The sequence below is a fragment of the Peromyscus californicus genome, unplaced genomic scaffold, assembly GCF_007827085.1.
Source record: "Peromyscus californicus insignis strain IS unplaced genomic scaffold, ASM782708v3 Scaffold_11__1_contigs__length_118956290, whole genome shotgun sequence".
Lineage (NCBI taxonomy): Eukaryota > Metazoa > Chordata > Mammalia > Rodentia > Cricetidae > Peromyscus > Peromyscus californicus.
The window spans coordinates 117,850,343-117,868,134 of record NW_026294402.1 but is presented as its reverse complement, the minus strand read 5'-3'; the positions used below and the strand labels follow the sequence as shown (position 1 = coordinate 117,868,134).

Below are 17,792 nucleotides of genomic sequence, written 5' to 3'. Positions count from 1 at the left end.
TCTGTGAAAGCTACTATTTTGTGTTTGGTATCCTACTTAACATCAATAATCCCTTCCTGAAAGCCAATCACCGTGATGTCCTAAGTCTCATTATTTCATGGTGGGGACAATTATTAACCTGTTGCTTGGCCATGCAGAACCCCCAACAGGTTCAGAATGTGTAGTGAAACACAGATAGATACACACATGTAATTATCAACCAGTGTTATTAAATGTGAAGTCCATATAGCATTGACTGGAGACTGCCAGGCCATATATACAGTTTATCACAGATGGTCTCTTGGTACAGTAACCCACTTTACCTCCCTCTGTGGACACTCCAGGGTCTCTACCGGCACCTGATCTCTTCAGTTCCTGGTACATGGAACACAAGCAGAGACTCTCAGTACATCTTTTTAAGTGTTGTTTGGAGCTATAAACATATGTTTCCAAAATAGACATTGGTCAGAGTAACTTTGATGGAGGAAATAGAAGTCATAATGTTTGAACAATTAAAAATTAAGCTCTTTTTGTCCTGAGAAAATATAGACAGGGGAGGCATGGATGGGCCTTCATATTCCCAAGCAAAGAGGTAGGCACAGAGAGCTGAAATAACTTGCCTGAGATAACCCAGCTGGGTTACAGGGACACTGAGGTGATACTCGGGACTTTTGGTCAGCTTCGAGGTATTGCCTGCATCCTAGAAACTGCCCTTGATTTAAAAACAACAAAAAAAGACCCACATAGGACTTAGTACTGTGTCTGCATTTATTCTAGGAATGTGTGCTCCCTCCCTCTCTCCTTCCCTCCCTCCCTCTCTTTCTCTCTCTCTCATTAAGAATTCTTTTATTTTTATTTTAATTTAATTTTATCTTTTTTAGTTTTTGAGACAGAGTCTCTGTACATAGTCCTCGCTGTCCTAGAACTCACTATTGGACCAGGCTGGCCTCAAACTCACAGAGATCCATCAGCTTCTGCCTCCTGAATGCTAAGATTAAAGGTGTATGCTGTTATCTCCTAATTATAGGATTACAGGTGTGCACTGCCATGCTTAGCTGAGGTGACTGATTTGTGAGTCACCCTTGTCTTACCTTTCCCAGCAGAACTTCTCTAAATCCCACTGAGTCTCCTAAGCATGTCAGAAAAGCCCTGGAAGCAGGAACATTTCCAGGTGATTTTCTTGAAACACAGTTTATTCCATTGCTTTAAGAACCATGGTGATCTGTGTTGCTGTTAGTACTTCAGAAACACCAGATTGAAGGGCTAAGCTGAAACAGAAGCCACCGTGATGGAAATATGCAACTTCCCCACCTCTCCTAGTACACAGGCTTCTCGCCACCTGCCACTGGGTAACTGGATCTCACTATGTATTCCTGACTGGACTGGAACTCCTATGTAGCCCAAGCTGGCACCAAACTTGCAGTGACCTTTCTGATTCTGCCTCCGAGTACTAGGATTACAAATGTGTGACACTATACCTAGTTGTGTCTGGGTGTGTGTGGGGGAGTGTTCTTTTTTTGTTGTTCATATTCAAGGATTTAGAAACAGGGTTGGTTCAACGACAAGCCATGTGAACAGTAGCCAGCTTCTGAGATCACAGTGCAGATGAAGTTGCTACTGTCACTCAAAAGGTAGAGGCAGGAGAGTCTGAGTGTAAGACCCTGTCTCAAACAAATCAAAGCAAAAATTTCTTTTGCATAGTAATGTCATAGCTGTCCCCATATGGAGTGCAAGGTATGTCACTCATGTTTGTGCTAACTTGGTAAAGTTAACTTACGTGCCATTGTATAAATATATAGTGTGGGTAGCCTAGAGGATGAATGTAGTGGTAAACAATGAGGCAAGAACTTGTGTGTTTATTATACATCTGTTGTTACTTTAGAGTGTTTATTTTTCTGTACAGCAGTATTCCATGTTATGCCATCAGTTACCCCGTTATCATGCCACTTGACTTCATCAAGATCCAGGTCTAGCAGTGGCTCTGTACCTTCTAGGTTTGTGTTGATATTTTCAATGACATTTGCACCACATTGTGAAACGGCCAATGTCACGTTTTCCAGATTGTATCCTACTAAGTGACATGTGACCACAGTGGAAAATAGGGGGTAGAAGAGTTCAGTCTCATTGTAGCAGGGAAAGCATGGCAAAGGCCAGGGAAAGTTCGGTGGCAGGAGCAGGAAGCTGGCTGGTCACATTTTCATCCACACATAGGAAGCAGAGAGACAGAGAACAGGGAGTGTGTCCAGGATTTAAATCCTCAAAGCCCACCCCCAAGTGATGCATTTCCTCCAGCAAGGCTCCACTTCCTAAAGGTTCCATAAACTTCCCAAACAGCACCTTTTACTGTGGACCATAACATCACATTCACCCCATCCCCTGGCTATTTGCTTTCTGATATGCTTCTCTTGTTACACTAACACCAGTGGACTGGTATCCCTGTGTGTTAACCTCTTCTCGTTCTCCTAACAAGTGTCTAAAAAGAGTGTTTGAGTTTGGTCTTCATTCCCTCAATTCCCTAGCTTCTTCTGTGTGCTTTGTTGTCCTTCATGGGCACACTTTGTGTGTTCTTCATCTCTCTGGACCATTTCAGAATATCACTGTGTATCGGGAGGCTGTGCTCAGCCCTGGGGCTCTAGCAGCTTAGAATTTCTATCCATGCATAGTTAGTTTTGAGCTAAGTCTGATGGTTCAGGTAAAGCACATCCTGAACTGCTGAAACTCACAATACCAAATATGCATCCTAGCTCACACATTTCTTTCCTTGTGAATGGGGGTATGCATGTTTCTGCAGGCATAGTTTGCGTTTGTGCATATGTGTGTGGAGACCAGAGGTCAACCTTAGGTGTCATTCCTTAGGAGTCATCTGCCATGTTTTTGAGACAGAGTCTCTTACTGCCCTGGAACTCACCAAGTAGGCAAGGCTGGCTGGCCAGCCAGTCCCAGGGATCGATACCCGTCTCTGCCTCCCCAGTGCTGGCACCATGCTTGGCTTTTTTCTTTTTCTCCTTCTTTGTTTTCTTTATGTGAGTTCTGGGGAATCAAACTCGGGTCCTCATGCATGCAAGGCAAGCATTTTACTTTCTGAGCTATTTCGCCAGACATGGATATTTATTTTTTGCTCACAGAAAATACAAAACAGAGGCTGTCCTCTAGGCAGGGATAAGGGGACCCAGGCCTCTTCCACTTTCTGGCTCACCCATCTTCGGTATATGGTTTCTGTGTTCATCTGCTTCAAGCATCAGGAAGGATCTGTCCACTGCCTAACCATCTGCCACATCATAAAACCCTGGGACTGTGAGAGTGCCTCTGGTTCTTGGAACCACGTGCTCTTATTGGGGGCTGTTAACAGGGTAGGATAGGTCTAGGCGTGAGCTGCATTCATCTAAGCAGGACGATTTACTCATCTCGAGGTGCAAATATCAACCTATTGCAACTCTGAAAACATGTAGCTCCAGAATAGTTTATACACACTTGTCCCCAAGCCACCATGGTATGTACCTGCCAGGAGATGGAACCCCTGCATTGGAAGGACTGTGAGCCTATGGAGTAGGCAAAGTCCTGGACTCCTGGCAAATTGGCCTAACAGTCAGAGTAGAGAGCTGCTCTTCAAGAGCCTCACAACCTCTGTGCATGCTGGAAGTCTGTCTGTCCTGCTGGAGACTCCAGGCCACAGAGACTGTCTTGGGAGGGTTCAGTCTGAGGCAATAGGCCATCTGCTCTCCATGGTCCAGTTGACAAGCGTAGCTCAGCATCACAAAGGATACATATGACCAGCCTTTCTCAGTCACGATGGTATTTACTTCTGGGTCTTGCTCACTGCTGTAGTCCCCATATTCCTGGACAATGTCCCACATGGTGGCAAGGGCCTGACTCTCTTCCTGGAAACCATTTTGCTCAGCAGCTGAGCTTTAGAGTTGAAGATGTAAACAAATGTCTCTTCACCCCAGATAGTATATCGGTAATAGACCAAAGAATTGATTCCACCCAAGTCTAGTTCAGTGCGCCAGTGAGTTTATTGGGGTTACTTACAGGAACGTAATACTCAGGCAGTCGCATCACTGGAAAGCCCACTCCAGCATGGGAAATGGCTCATGAAAGCTGTATCCATGGAGCACTCTCTACAATTGTAGGGACACTGAAGAGTTTTCTCTACGCAGTGTTTAGTGCCTTAAAACCTTAGGGTGAGGGCTCGTGAAAGTTGTAACTTCCTAGTTTCTGGAGACAAGTAAGATTTCTGGGTCTTCACTCCAGGACAGAAGGTCTCATCTACACAGTAACTGGGTAACACTGGGTTCAAATCATGACACCACTGCTTATTAACTAGGTCATCTGGACAGGTTACCTAACCTAAGACTGACCTCAGGTACAACATAGAAACAGCAATACCTGGAAGCTGGCCAAGGTCCCATTGGGAGGGTGTGTGTAAGTCACTCAACCCTGCTGACCTAGAGCAGATGCCTCCACTGCTCAGAACTGTGACAGTTTCGTTCATCATGGCCAGTTCACCTTGTGAGAGTCAGTGTGGCGACATGTGCTTCAGCCCACTAGAGCTCACTTTGAGCATGTGTGAGGGCTCCCAGGGGAAATTCCTAGAAGTGAGCTTGCTAAATTAGAAGCTCTAAGTTGTTTCCATGACACTCAGAACACATTCTTAAACACTGCTAGTGTCTACTCACACATGAATTTCCTGTTAGCCAAGGAACTGACCAGGCAGGTTCTGTATAGCTCAGTCAGCACACTCAGTTGAAGTGCCATACCAGTCTCTCAGGACTGCAGCTTTCCTTATGACCAAGTACTACACACTCAAGTCGAGCTGAGCAAGCTGCATGTGAAACCAGAGCTGGCTGTCCCTTGGAGCCCTGGCCTTTAATCCCTCCCTGCTGAGAGATGGGGTATTAGTCCAGAACCGGCCTAGAATGCTGACAGTCTTATCAGACACTTTAGCTCTTGGATTAAATTTCAGGAGCAAGCTCTTATCTTGTCAGAACAAGAAGACATGATTTATATAGTAAACAGTACTAGGGTCATCTTGCAGAAGCCTGCACAGGGGCTAGGAATGTAGCTCAGTGGCAGAGCCCCTTGCCTAGCATGCATGAAGACCTGAGTTCCATCCTTTGATTTTTGTGGTTGCGTGCATGTAGGATGCTGTTGAGGGTGGAAGTTGTTGTTTACTCGGGGTAGGGTCTCTTGTAGCTGAAGTTGGTCTCAAATTCTCTTTATAGCTGAAAATGACCTTGAACGTTGGATCCTCCTGCCTCTACCTCTGAAATGCTAAGATGAAAGACATGTGCCACCACCCCTGCTTTGTGCAGTGCTGGAGAATGAGCTCCTGGCTTCTTGTGTGTTAGGTCAGTACTCTCCCAATTGATCTACATCCCTACCCCCTTGAATTAACATTTTCTAGACTCAGGCTTCTGCTCCGTTGCAGCTCCTTTCAGCAATGAGCCAGGGAAGCTGGCAGAAGTGTGTCCCATTGGAACCTTTCAACTCTAAGTAGGCATCTTATCCTTGCCCAGTGCCTGGAGGTTAGAAACAGCCTCCAGGTCCATTATTAGAAGGGAAGTAGCTGGATTCTGTTCTGCTATATCCAGTGCAGTGCCAGGCAGCCTTTGAAAGAATGAGGTGACACTTGTGTAAACTGCTGTGGAGCAATGCCCGGGCAGGAAACAGAGGTCCAAAAAGCAGCTATGACATGCAGCCTCTGGCAACAGAAAGTAAATGGAGGTGGTATAGGTGTACACACATAGCTGTAGATTAGCTCAGGAAGACCATACCTGGCTGTGGTGGTTGCCTCTGGGAAAAGAAGCAGATTCAAGAATAAGAAAGGGATGTTTAATGGTCAAGCCTTTTACTTTATGCTTTATTTATCTAAATGTAAAAGATGCTTTTTGTTGTTTTTAACTCTACTGAGGCATAAGGCCATAAAATTCACCAATCTCAATGGCTTGTTTGTCCAGGTCCTGCTGAGTGTGTATGACACTGAAAAACTCCCCAGAAAGTTCTTCCTGACCCCTTTACAAACAGTTCCTGTTTGGCAACTACTGATTTGTCTCCTAGTACCAGACTTTCGCCTTTAATGCAACAACAATATTGAGATGGGGTCTCATGTAGCCAAGTAGCCAAGGCTGGTATCAAACTTGCTATAGCCAAGTCTGGCCTTGAATTCCTGCCTCCACCTTCCAAGTGCTGAGACTACAGCTAAAATATTTTTAAATTAAAAAAAAAATTAAAAGCTGAGAGTCAGTAGCAGTCAGTAGCTTTGTTACATTAAAATGAATTTCTGAAGTATAGCCTTATCTTCAAAAAAGTCTGAGATTGCTTTCTTTGAGAATTTATTTGTAGAGTGCAGGTGTAGAGGCAAAGGCAGGTATATCTCTGTGAGTTCAAAGTCAGCTTGGTGTACCCATTGCATCAAGTTCCAGGTCAGCTAGGGCTACATAGAGAGACCTTGTCTCAAAAAAACAAAACAAGCCAGGCAGTGGTTTTTAATCCCAGCACTCGGGAGGCAGAGGCAGACAGATCTCTGTGAGTCTAAGGCTAGCCTGGGCTACAGGGTGAGTTCCAGGACAGCCAGGGCTCCACAGAGAAACCCTGTCTCCAAAACCTAAATAAATAAATAGATAGATAGATAGATAGATAGATAGATAGATAGATAGATAGATAGATAGATAGATATTTGGCTACACAGAGAAACCCTGCCTCCAAAAACCCAAATTGATAGATAGATAGATAGATGATAAATAAATAAATAAATAAATGTGTGTATGTATGTTTGGTTGTGGAGCCCAGTATTGTGATGGTGCAATGCCTATAATTCCAGTCCTCTTGAGGCAGAAAGGAGGATCCAGAGTCAAGGACAGCCTGGGCAACATAGACCCTGTCTCAAAAAATAAACTAACAAGCAAAAAAGAATTTGGTTGTGGGGTTGGGGATTTAGCTCAGTGGTAGAGCACTTGCCTAGCAAGCTCAAGGCCCTGGGTTCGAGCCTCAGCTCAAAAAAAGAAAAAAAGAATTTGGTTGTGTAGAAAGGATAGTGTTAAGTTACTAGGATTTGAGAAAGGATGGCCAGGCATGCCTTACTCCTCAGAGCAATTTTCTCTAAAGAACAACTTGATGAATATCATTTGGTTTTGGTTTTAGCTTTTATCGGCTTTTATAAGGCCTAGCACTGAGCCAACTCAATGAGTTTGATCTTGTTTGGAAAGTCTTGAAAAGATCCAGCCCAGCCCCAGGTCATTTTGGTAACAAGGTCCCTTCAACTTACAGACTGGAGGTTCTCTGTGTGCTCTGGCCTCTTGCCTTCCATAATTCACCATCCAGATAGCTCTAAATAGATAACCAGTGGCTATAAATTGGGGGAGGGGAGAGATTAGGGACTATTGATGTGTTTTAGAAAAAAAAAAACAGGATTGCAAATTACCTGATAGAGCATGCACTGTCTGTTCAACAAGTATACTTCCTCCCTACTATGCCTTCTATATTTGAGGTTGTGACTCTGTCCAGTGTTGTAAGTATAGCAAAAGATATGTGTTTAAGAGTACCAGTTATCAGATGGAGAGATGGCTCAACTGTTAAGAGCATGCACTACTCTTTTAAATTACCTGAGTTCAATTCCCAGCATCCACATCAGGTAGCTTACAACTGCCCATAATTATCTCCAGGGGACAGATATCTTCCCTGGACTCCTCAAGCACTTGCACTCATGTGCACATATCTATACAGACACACTCGCACATACACACATATACAAACACACATGCACATATATACACACATAATTTTTTAAAAATGTGATCTTGAAAAAAAAGGGAAGACAAGGTATTCTAATGTCTGAGGCCTAAAGGAAACCATTAATAAGACCCTGAGATTAACTATAGGATAGCTCTGTTATTAATCACCAGTAGTCCTAAAGTGTTTGATGTTTAAAAGGCTACCTTCTGCCAGGTCTGGTGGCCCAAAGTCCAGTAGACCAAGTTCAGGGTCAGCTTGAGTTGATCACAAGACCTGTTTCAAGAAAACAAAGAAAAACAAGAAGAGAAGAAAAGTAGGGAAACAGGAAACCCAGAAGCCTCTAAACATCCAAGCAGGTGGGGAAGGGACACTTTGGGTGTGTTCAACACACCATCCATGTGTGTCAAACAACTGATGAGTTGTCTGAACCATATTGTGATTCTTCCTGCTTAACGTTGTGGTTTTCAGCAACTTTCATGACCCACACTTTGAGGTGTAACAGAACCAATCTTTCTAACATTTCGTGGAATGTTGTCATGACTTGAAGTAGTCCTGTAGCATGCCTCGTCATCACGAATTCCGTACAGTGGTCAGAAGCTGTTGTTTAACCTGGAGCCCCCATGTTCTCGTCCTTTTATCACATAGCTTTTTAACTTCATTATCCTCTTTGATCTCTCTTCTCCACCTGATATGGTTTGATCCCATCTGGAGTCATGGTGATGTCTTGGCTGAGCTGTGTGTCCATTTGTTGCAGGCTCATTCAGCCTTCATCATAGCACATGTATCATCATGTACTATGTGCCCTGTGTCTTTGGGCATAAATACTGCAGAAGGGTCTGGATGACTCCACATAAACCTGTCACCACTTTGAGAGATACATTAAATCGCAAGCCCTTTCACAGCTGGCCACTAGTACTGCTTTTGGAAGATGGTTTTGTAACTTTGTAAGGTAGATAATTTGCATCATTGAATATCATTTCTTTTGTTAAGAGCTCAGGAATGAAGAGAGGAGTAAATAGATGCCCCTGACAGTCTTGATCGGCTGTCTCACTGGGTTGGATGAGTAGGCTTACACATGGGATCTTAACACCGCTTATGGAACTTTATCTTGTTCTCCTCTGTCATTGCTCTAAGGGTTATGGAAATAGTAGGTTATTTTAGAGACAACTGTGGGTCTGTGTTCTGAGAAGATAGGATAGGATTGTGGGTCTCTTTAGGCACTTCAGGTCCCTTAAGCCCAAGGTCTTTGTGATTCTTGGAATGTTGAGATGACTAAAGTAGTTTTTAACCTGCCATCCCCATGTTCCTGGTCCTATTATCCAACCTGTTTTTTTTTCTTTTTAACTTCAGCTGTCTGCTTTGACCTCTCTTCTCCACCTGATGTGGTTTGAGTCCATCTGGAATTTTAAGGAGAATGAGAAGTTTGCCCTGCTTTTCCCAAGCGGCTCCTGGGAATAAGGTGGGAAGGATCAGGGCAGGGTAGTTATATGGCTTGCCGGGTCCTGCTGGACCTCCACCAGTGAACAAGTGGTTTCATGGTCCAGATGCCCAGGATAGATGGGGGTCTCTGAAGAAGCATTTCCTGCCAGATCACACCAGAGGCCTGATTGAATGTTTATCATCCCATCTTAAAAAACAAGAAGACAGAGAGAGAGAAGCTGTTGACTGGGGACTAGCAGAATTTTCCTATTCTCAGAAATGCTTCATTCTGCCTTGATTTACCATGTTAGTGAGAACAAACCATTCTCATCAGCACATCCTGGCTGTGGTGGAATTCCTAGAGCAGAATTAGATCTGTGAGTACTCCCAGCATGTCCTGAGCTCCGGTATCAGACCTCTCTGGTGTTGGCCTGGCCTTACCTCTTCTTAGTTATAGAGGAGAAGCCTGGGTGGCTTCCTTGACTTGTCTGAGCCTCAGTCCTCAGGCTGGAGACTGGCAGGACAGTCACTCCCTCCCAGAGTGGGTGGTGGTGGTGGTAACCCCACCCCTTGGCAGCAGCCAATAACTCAACTCTATTTACTTTCTAAGAATGGCAGCAATACCCCTTTGCTAGGTAGCTTGGCAGCGTGCAGAGGACAGCTTATTTGTGGTCCCTGAGCAGGGTAGGTAGGCTATTTCAACTGACTCCAGAGTGCTGTGGGATGGTCTGTATGTCAAGTGTGTTGCTGATTGGTCAATAAATAAATCACTGATTGGCCAGTGGCCAGGCAGGAAGTATAGGCGGGACAAGGAGGAGAATAAAGCTGGGACGTGGAAGGCTGAGAGAGAGACACTGCCAGCCGCCATGATGACAAATAGCACGTGAAGATGCTGGTAAGCCACGAGCCATGTGGCAAGGTATAGATTAATGGAAATGGATTAATTTAAGCTGTAAGAACAGTTAGCAAGAAGCCTGCCACGGCCATACAGTTTGTAACCAATATAAGTCTCTGTGTTTACTTGGTCAGGTCTGAGTGGCTGTGGAACTGGCAGGTGAGAGAGATTTGTCCTGACTGTGGGCCAGGCAGGAAAACTCTAGCTACACCAGAGTGTAATACCAGTAGAGAAGTGATGTCATGTCTCAGTCTCCAGGAGTACTGGAGTCACATGAGTCAACAGGTACGGGAAAGCCCTTACAGTCAGTGAACAGATCAGGAAGGCTGACAGAATGTGAGGTTTTGCTTGCACTACACAGTCTCAGAGTGAGAGTATGCCAGGAGTTTGTCCTGAAGGAGCTATCCTGGCCTCAACCAAGCTCTGCCCCACTAGCCAGGATTCTGGGCTCTGGGCTCAGGCAAGCTGGTGATGCTGGACTATACTGGACTATACTGGACACTATTCCCTAGTCCCCATCACTACCACTAGCAGTGAAAGGTTCCATTGTAAACATGGTGAATATTGATTGACTCTCAAACCCTCCTAAGTGCTTTATGAATACTTTAACTCATTCAGACTTCAAAATAGTAGTTATATTTTTATCCCTAAGCAGTTTGTCCAAGCAGGCAAGCAGCACAGCAACCCAATTCTAAATCTACTCTATTCATCCCAACACACAGCTCTGAAAACATTCTGGTCCCAACAAGTGAAGGAAGCCCAAACTCCACGGCCAGCACCATACACCCCAGACAATAACTGATGGCTAAACCCCAGTGTCTTCAGAGTATTTTGAACTTGCTTGGTGGCCTTAGCCTACTGACTCTGATGAGGTCTGATAGTTCACTGAATCATTCCTTGATAGAGGGGATGAAGGTGGGAGAAGTCACTGATAGGGTGTGAGTGTTCCTTTGTGGTGCCACTCCCCTGGGCACCCTATCCTCTGAGCAAGCTATCAGTTAACGAGGTGTGTTCTGCAAACCCAGTCCTAGAAGCAAATCACTCATTTACCTGATATTCAACCAAGAAACTTGGATCTGAAGCACGGAAGCAGGAAACATGAGCTGGTGAGCCCATCTAGTGAAGAGGTCGCTATACAATGTGACATCATCTAAGAGAGGGCAGCGTTCATCAGCATCATCCTCTCATGTACCGCTTTGGACTCTGACTCCCACACAAGCCGTGACTGATCACCCATGCTGATTCACATTTAATACTCCGTGTCTGTCTCCCTTGACATCCAGGGCACCAGGCCTGAGGGTGTCCAGGCTTAGCTTGTCCCTGGCAGGATGCTGCCGAGTGCATTGTGATTGGACAGAGAAAGTGAATATGAACTGAGTCCCAGAAGAAACCGTACCAAGCATGAAGGCAACTAGTTCTGAGGCATCTAAAAGTGTTTAAATGTGTGTGTGTGTGTGTGTGTGTGTGTGTGTGTGTGTGTGTGTGTGTGTGTGTCAGTCTTAGAAACTGACAAATATGGGAGGAAATGGCTCCTTAGCATTTCAAATCCCTGTCATAGAGAATTGGAGTAAGAAACAGGACAGTGGGGGGAAGGAATAACAAGAGACAACTGTGGAGTATCCTGTGATATGAATAATGAACAATGATTAGACACATTGGAATTCCCACTGAGAGGCACAGGCAAGGTGGGATGAGTGAAGATGCCCTAATAAGGAGAATTAAGACAGCGGGGAGCTGAAGAGAGCTGTATGTGACTCAGGAGCTGAACTGGGGCCTCAGAACCTTTCCCCAGGGCCCCACACCTTTTCCCGAGAAGGTTGACTTGGATTTCTTTCAGCCCAGAAGACCTCAAAATCATACCAGTATTGGAAATGTTTTCTGTATTTCTCTGGACTGGGGTCACAAACCTTTTGAACTTTCCACCAATGAAGTATGAAATTCTTGCAGAGATGAAAGAAATGCTTTCCTCTCCTCCAAACTTCATCCAGGGCTCTGGTGTGCCAGGCCCAACAGAGGAGTGGGTGGGAAGGCTGAGGTTTCACTTCCAAGTGTTGGCTTTTCCAATTTCAAGGTATGATAAATGGTTGAGTGGGTACGAGGAAAAACCATGTAAACAAAATGTTCTCAAATTCCACGTACCTGTGATCAAATGAGCTTCTGATTTATTTTATGCCAGCAGTACTGTCCCCATGACCCCTCACTATGGTGAAGCAATAGAGCGTTGAATTGGGTCTAGGGAGCTCCAGGTGGAATCCTTACCTCCTCATTCCCTCTTTGCCCTTCCTGTTGTCTTACATATCATTCAGAGTGAGGGGGGCAGATACATATGGCAGACATGTGAGTGAAGAGTCCTTGGTTGTGACTCAGGAAAACAGCCTGTGAATTAAACTCCCTCCTTCTGCTGCAAATGTGGGCAGGAAATGGCCATGCTGAACACAACTCTTTAACTCAGTATTTCCTTTGGAAGCTTAGTAGGCTCACTAGGGTCTAATTATCTGGGTCACTGAGGATAATGTATTGATTACCTAGCTGAGTGGGCTCACTAGAGGCTAACAATCTGGGTCACCTAGCCTTTAAGCTTACTAGGGGCTAATGATCTGGTTCACTGAGGATAACATATTGGTTACCTTTCCCATTGCTAAAACACTGAGAAAATGGGGTAAGGGAAGAAAGATTTATTCTGACTCAATCCCAGAGGGTCAGGCCATGGCTACTTGGCTGTGTGTATTTGGGCAGACCATCACAGCAGCAGGAGGATGTGGTGAGGGCTTCCTCACTTCATAGTGGACAGGAAGCCCATGGAGACAGGAAGGGGCCAGGAACAAGATACCCCCACTTCCTCCAGCTAGGTCCTACTTCCTAGTCTCCAAAACCTTCCAAAATAGTGTCCATCAGGGACCAAACCACATGGACCTTTGGGAATGTTTCATATTCAAATTGTAACAAAGACACAGCGGCTGGACAGCACGATGCGCCGGATGGTGGAACTCAATTGGGTGGTTGTCTGTTGGGAGTCAGAGCATAATGAATTCATATGAAAATCTGGGTTGTTTAGACCCTAAATAGAGAGTATGTTCACAACAATGACATACTCTGCTCTGTGGAGGAACCACTGCTGTGCTCACTAGTTAGATGGGAATAGTTGGCTCTTCACGGTGGAAAAATAAAAAGCTAAAAGTGAATGTCAAAGTGCTAGAAAAAACAAAAACAAAACCCAAAAAACAAACTTCCAGGGGCAAGAGCAATGGTTTAGTAGTTAAGAGCACTGGTTGTTCTTTAGAGGACCCAGATTTAATTGCCAGCACCCACAGGGCAGCTCTCAAATGTCTCTAACTCCAGGTCCAGAGTGGATCTGATGCCATCTTCTGGATTCTGCTGGCACACACATAGTGCACAGACATACAAACAGACAAAACACCCCTACTCATAAAAAGAAATAATTTTGTAAAAGTGCTTCCAGTACAGATGAACAGACTTTATGTCAGACCCACCAGGTCTGGGAATTTTGTTTTTAAATTGACAAATTAGACTATTAGCTCCCTGGGGGCAGGGAATCTGGATATTCCTGTTAATTAACTAATTAATTAATTTTTAGAGCAAGGTCTTACTGTATAGCCTTGGCTGATCTGAACTTGTTATGTAGACCAGGCTGGTCTTGAACTCACAGAGATCAGCATGCCTGTGCCTCCCAAGTACTGGGATTATAGACCGTGCTACCATGCCTGGCCTGTCAGTAAATTATTTGTACCAAGTGTGGTCTTTGGAATATATTACAAACCCAGAAAGTGTTTGTTGAATAAATATCTGATTTCAAAGATTCTAAAAATCCTGAATTTCTAAAAGACATCACGTGTTTTTCTTTGGCTGTTGTTAATAACAGAATGAATGGCAATTATCAAAATTACTTTGGGTCCTGGCCTGCTTGCAAACAGGAGCTACCTGAGAGGGAGATTTTGGTAAACTCTGCTTTGGTCTTCTGAATCTAGTTATAAATTCAAGAGATTTGAAATGTTTACGTACTCTTTGAGAAAAGATAGCCCCCACAAAAACATTAAACTGTATTCTAGATGTATTTGTGACTTTTTATGAACACTTAATTTTGTATATTAAAGTATGACATTTGAACTCGTTTTTTTAATGTATTAAGGTATAACATTTGAACTTGTTTTTTAATGTATTAAGCTATAACATAAAATGCCATCACATCTGGGGTACGGACTGATGGATATTGGCATCTGTGTAACACAGGCCATCACCACCATAGTCAAGACCTGCAGCAACTTCTGCATCCTTCAGAGTCTCCTGGGCCTCCTCGTACCTTCCCTCTCCCTACTCCAGCTCCACAACTGCTGATCTAGCTGCCTTGTATCTAACAATTAAAATGATACTAATTGCCAGATTCTGGTGGTGCCCACCTTTAATCCCAGCACTCCGGAGGCAGAGGCAGGCAAATCTGAGTTCTGGCCAGCCTGGTCTACAGAGTGAGTTCCAGGACAGCCAGGGATACACAGAGAAACTCTGTCTTGAAAAAAACAAAACAAAACAAAAGAAGGAGAAGGAGGAGAAGAAACAAAAGATACTAATTAACAATAGTAATTATGTTCATTTATGGTTTGGCTAAAAGGTGAAAAGAACAGGAGTAAGAATGAAGGAAATTGGTAGCATCACAACCCGACTGCCCTTGATGTTGAATTAGCTGGACTTGTCTACCCAGGATTGGAGGCTGTTGTGAAGGGTGGAAACCTAGAGACAGGATGTACTGCAAGCCTTTTATAGTCAGTATGGAAGACACTTTTACAATTGCAGAAACAACAGAGGCTGTGATAAGACAGCTCAGATACAAAACCGACCACCACATTTCTGAATGTGGATCTCAGCGCCATCTGCTGTCTTAAAGAATTCCTTGGATTTTGAATCTTGGAAGGTTCAAATGTCACACTATTTCAGGACGAAGCATTTTGAGAAAACACATTGCTGCCTCAGAAAACAGAAACATTCTCTCTCTCTCTCTCTCTCTCTCTCTCTCTCTCTCTCTCTCTCTCTCTGTATGTGTGTGTGTGTGTGTGTGTGTGTGTGTGTGTGTGTGTGTGTGTGTGTGTGTATGTGTGTGTGTGTGTCTTTTCCTGGTTACCCCAGGGAAGATTAATTGACCCTCACCGAAGTAAGAGAGTGGTCATATATTTGTGAGCAATCAAATGCAAGAAAAGACAAGGCCAGACTGTACCTATGTATAGAATTATTTGGGGGCTTGAAGTTTTCTGTGTCCTGAGGCTACTGCTGAGCAAGATGGTGAGTTCTGCTGTCCTCCTATGGGAGCTTGCCTGCTGGTAGTGAGAGGGGGCAACTTGGGCAGATGGCAGGGTGCCCTCAGGCTGGAGACTAGAGCCAGAGGAACAGAGGGGGCCCAGGACAGCTGGGTGAGGGAGGAGGAGCACCGCAGAAAGTTGGTCAGCGAGAGCCGCTGTGTGAAAGAGACTCTACCAGTTACTTTTTTCATTGCCATGACCAAATACCCGACATGAAGTGTCCTGAGGAAGGAGAGTTTTTCTGAGATTACAGTTGAAGAAGAGATATATAGCCCACCGTGGTAGGAAAGGCAAGAGCATAAAGTATCTGGTTACATTGATCCTCCTGCCTCAGCTTACTAAGAAGCTGAGATGATGAGCCTGCACCACTAGGCTGGGCCAGTATGTTTTACCTCTAATTTTAGCAAATGTCCTGTCCCCTGTGGTACAAATGTATACTCTTGGCCTGTAAAGCATTTGTGGCAAGAAGCAGCTGCAGCAGCTCTTTGCAAACAAGTGTCTCTGCAGACAGATGGCGACTGTGTAGTACTCCCCCACCCCCACCCTCCCACCCCACCCCCACTGCCACCACCACCACCGCCGCCCCACAGCAGTCAAAGTCATAAAGAAAAGAGGCAGGACAATGTCTCTGCTTGTCATTAATGCTGCATGTATAGGGATCTGAAAACGCACTACCCAGGAGATCAGCAACATGGCTTTTATTTTTTATTAAAGTTAATAGCCCAAGGGCTGGAGAGATATAGCTCAGTGGTTAAGAGCATTGGCTGTCCTTACAGTGGACCCAGGTTCAATTCCCAGCACCCACATGGCAGCTAACAACTGTCTGTAACTTCAGTTCCAGGGAATCCAACAGCCTCACACAGATGTACATGCAGGCAAAACACCAATGCACAGAAAATAAAGATAATTTTTTTTTAAGTTAACTTTCTTTTTTAACTTAACAAGAGGTGCTATTCCTACCCAGACAGCAGGTCCAGGATCTTTGCCATTGGGAAAGTCAACTCTGTCACTTCATACTGTCCCCCTTCCCAGGCCAGGGGGACCATGGTAAGTTTACAGACTTTATCGCTTGCTCATGTCATTCTTGCTTCTTCCTTTAGAAGCATCTGAGATTACTCTGCCCCACGGAAGTGGCATTATAGTGCACATCAGGCTGGCGAGCCCAGCCCTACCTGTGAAACCCTGCTACATCATCATTTCTGGACAGCATACGACCGAGTTGCTTGTCAAACCTGGAGAAAGAAAGTCTTTCACCTTCAGCTGCATCAATCCAGAGAAGCACTTTGTCTTGGGGATTGAGAAGAATATTGGTGAGTTAGCCCTCATGAGCTGCTGTCTAGGTCCCTGCCCCTACTGCTCTTTCACAGAGTGTGCCAGGCTCTGATGCTGGACAGAGGTACACTCTAAAATCTCAGCTCTTTAACCTGACTCTTACATGGCCATTCATAGGCCTATATGCTTCCCGTGGGCTCATAGTTAATCTTCAAGAGAACCCAGGCAGACCAGAGAAGAACTGGTCTATAGCATAGCTCATAAGGAGCAGAGTAGGACAGGAGCAAGAGACTCGGCCTGTAGTCCTTGCTTGCTTGCTTGTTGCTTTCTGGTTTTATGAGACAAGATCTTTCTACATACCCTTTAGCTGTTCTGGAGTTCGCTCTGTAGACCAGGCTGGCCTGAAACTTACAGAGATCCACCTGCCTTTGCCTCCCAAATGCTGGGAGTAAAGGTGCATACCCAACTTTAGTCTTTTGTTCTTAACCACTTGGCCATACCGTCTTTTCACAGAACACAAGAGAGACCCACAAACTATAGGTCTGTGAGGCTCTTGATTCATGTGCTCGAAAGATCTAAAAACAAGGGACTCCCTATAGGACACTTTTGCTGCTATAACACAATATGTGAAGCTGGGTATTTATAAAGACCAGATGTGTGTTTTTCTCACAGTTTTAGAGATTGGCAAGCCCAAGGTACAGGCACAAAAGCTAGCATCCCTTCCACTTGGGCCTTTTTGTTAAGATGCTAATGTCATCCACCTCGTGATTTAATTACCTCCCATTGGCACCGTCTCTTAATGTTGCCATGCTGGAAACTGGGTTTTTACCTGTGGATCTTAGAGAGTACACAAACATCCAAACCACAGCAGAATGGAAGACAAAGACTTGGAAGGTCACAGGTAAGTGTGACACCCTAGGCCTTCCTTTCTGTTCATCTCTACTGCCCTTTTTACTGTTGTCATTTTATTTATTTATTTTAAAGATTTATTTATTTATTATGTATAGAATGTTCTGCCTGCATATATGCCTGCAGGCTAGAAGAGAGCACCAGATCTCATTACAGATGGTTGTGAGCCACCATGTGGTTGCTGGGAATTGAACTCAGGACCTCTGGAAGAACAGCCAGTGCTCTTAACCGCTGAGCCATCTCTCCAGCCCTATTGTTGTCATTTTAAAAGTGTGTGTTAC

The 17,792-nt window shown here is 44.6% G+C and overlaps 1 protein-coding gene across 1 annotated transcript in view; it reads left to right on the top strand.

Moving 5' to 3' along the window:
* Nucleotides 1–17,792, top strand: part of Cdcp1 (CUB domain containing protein 1) — a 42,041-nt gene that overhangs the window by 4,039 nt on the left and 20,210 nt on the right. Inside the window, exon 2 of the mRNA XM_052725595.1 lies at nt 16,431–16,640. Coding sequence (XP_052581555.1) covers nt 16,431–16,640 — 210 coding nt within the window. The remainder of the gene's footprint in view (nt 1–16,430; nt 16,641–17,792) is intronic.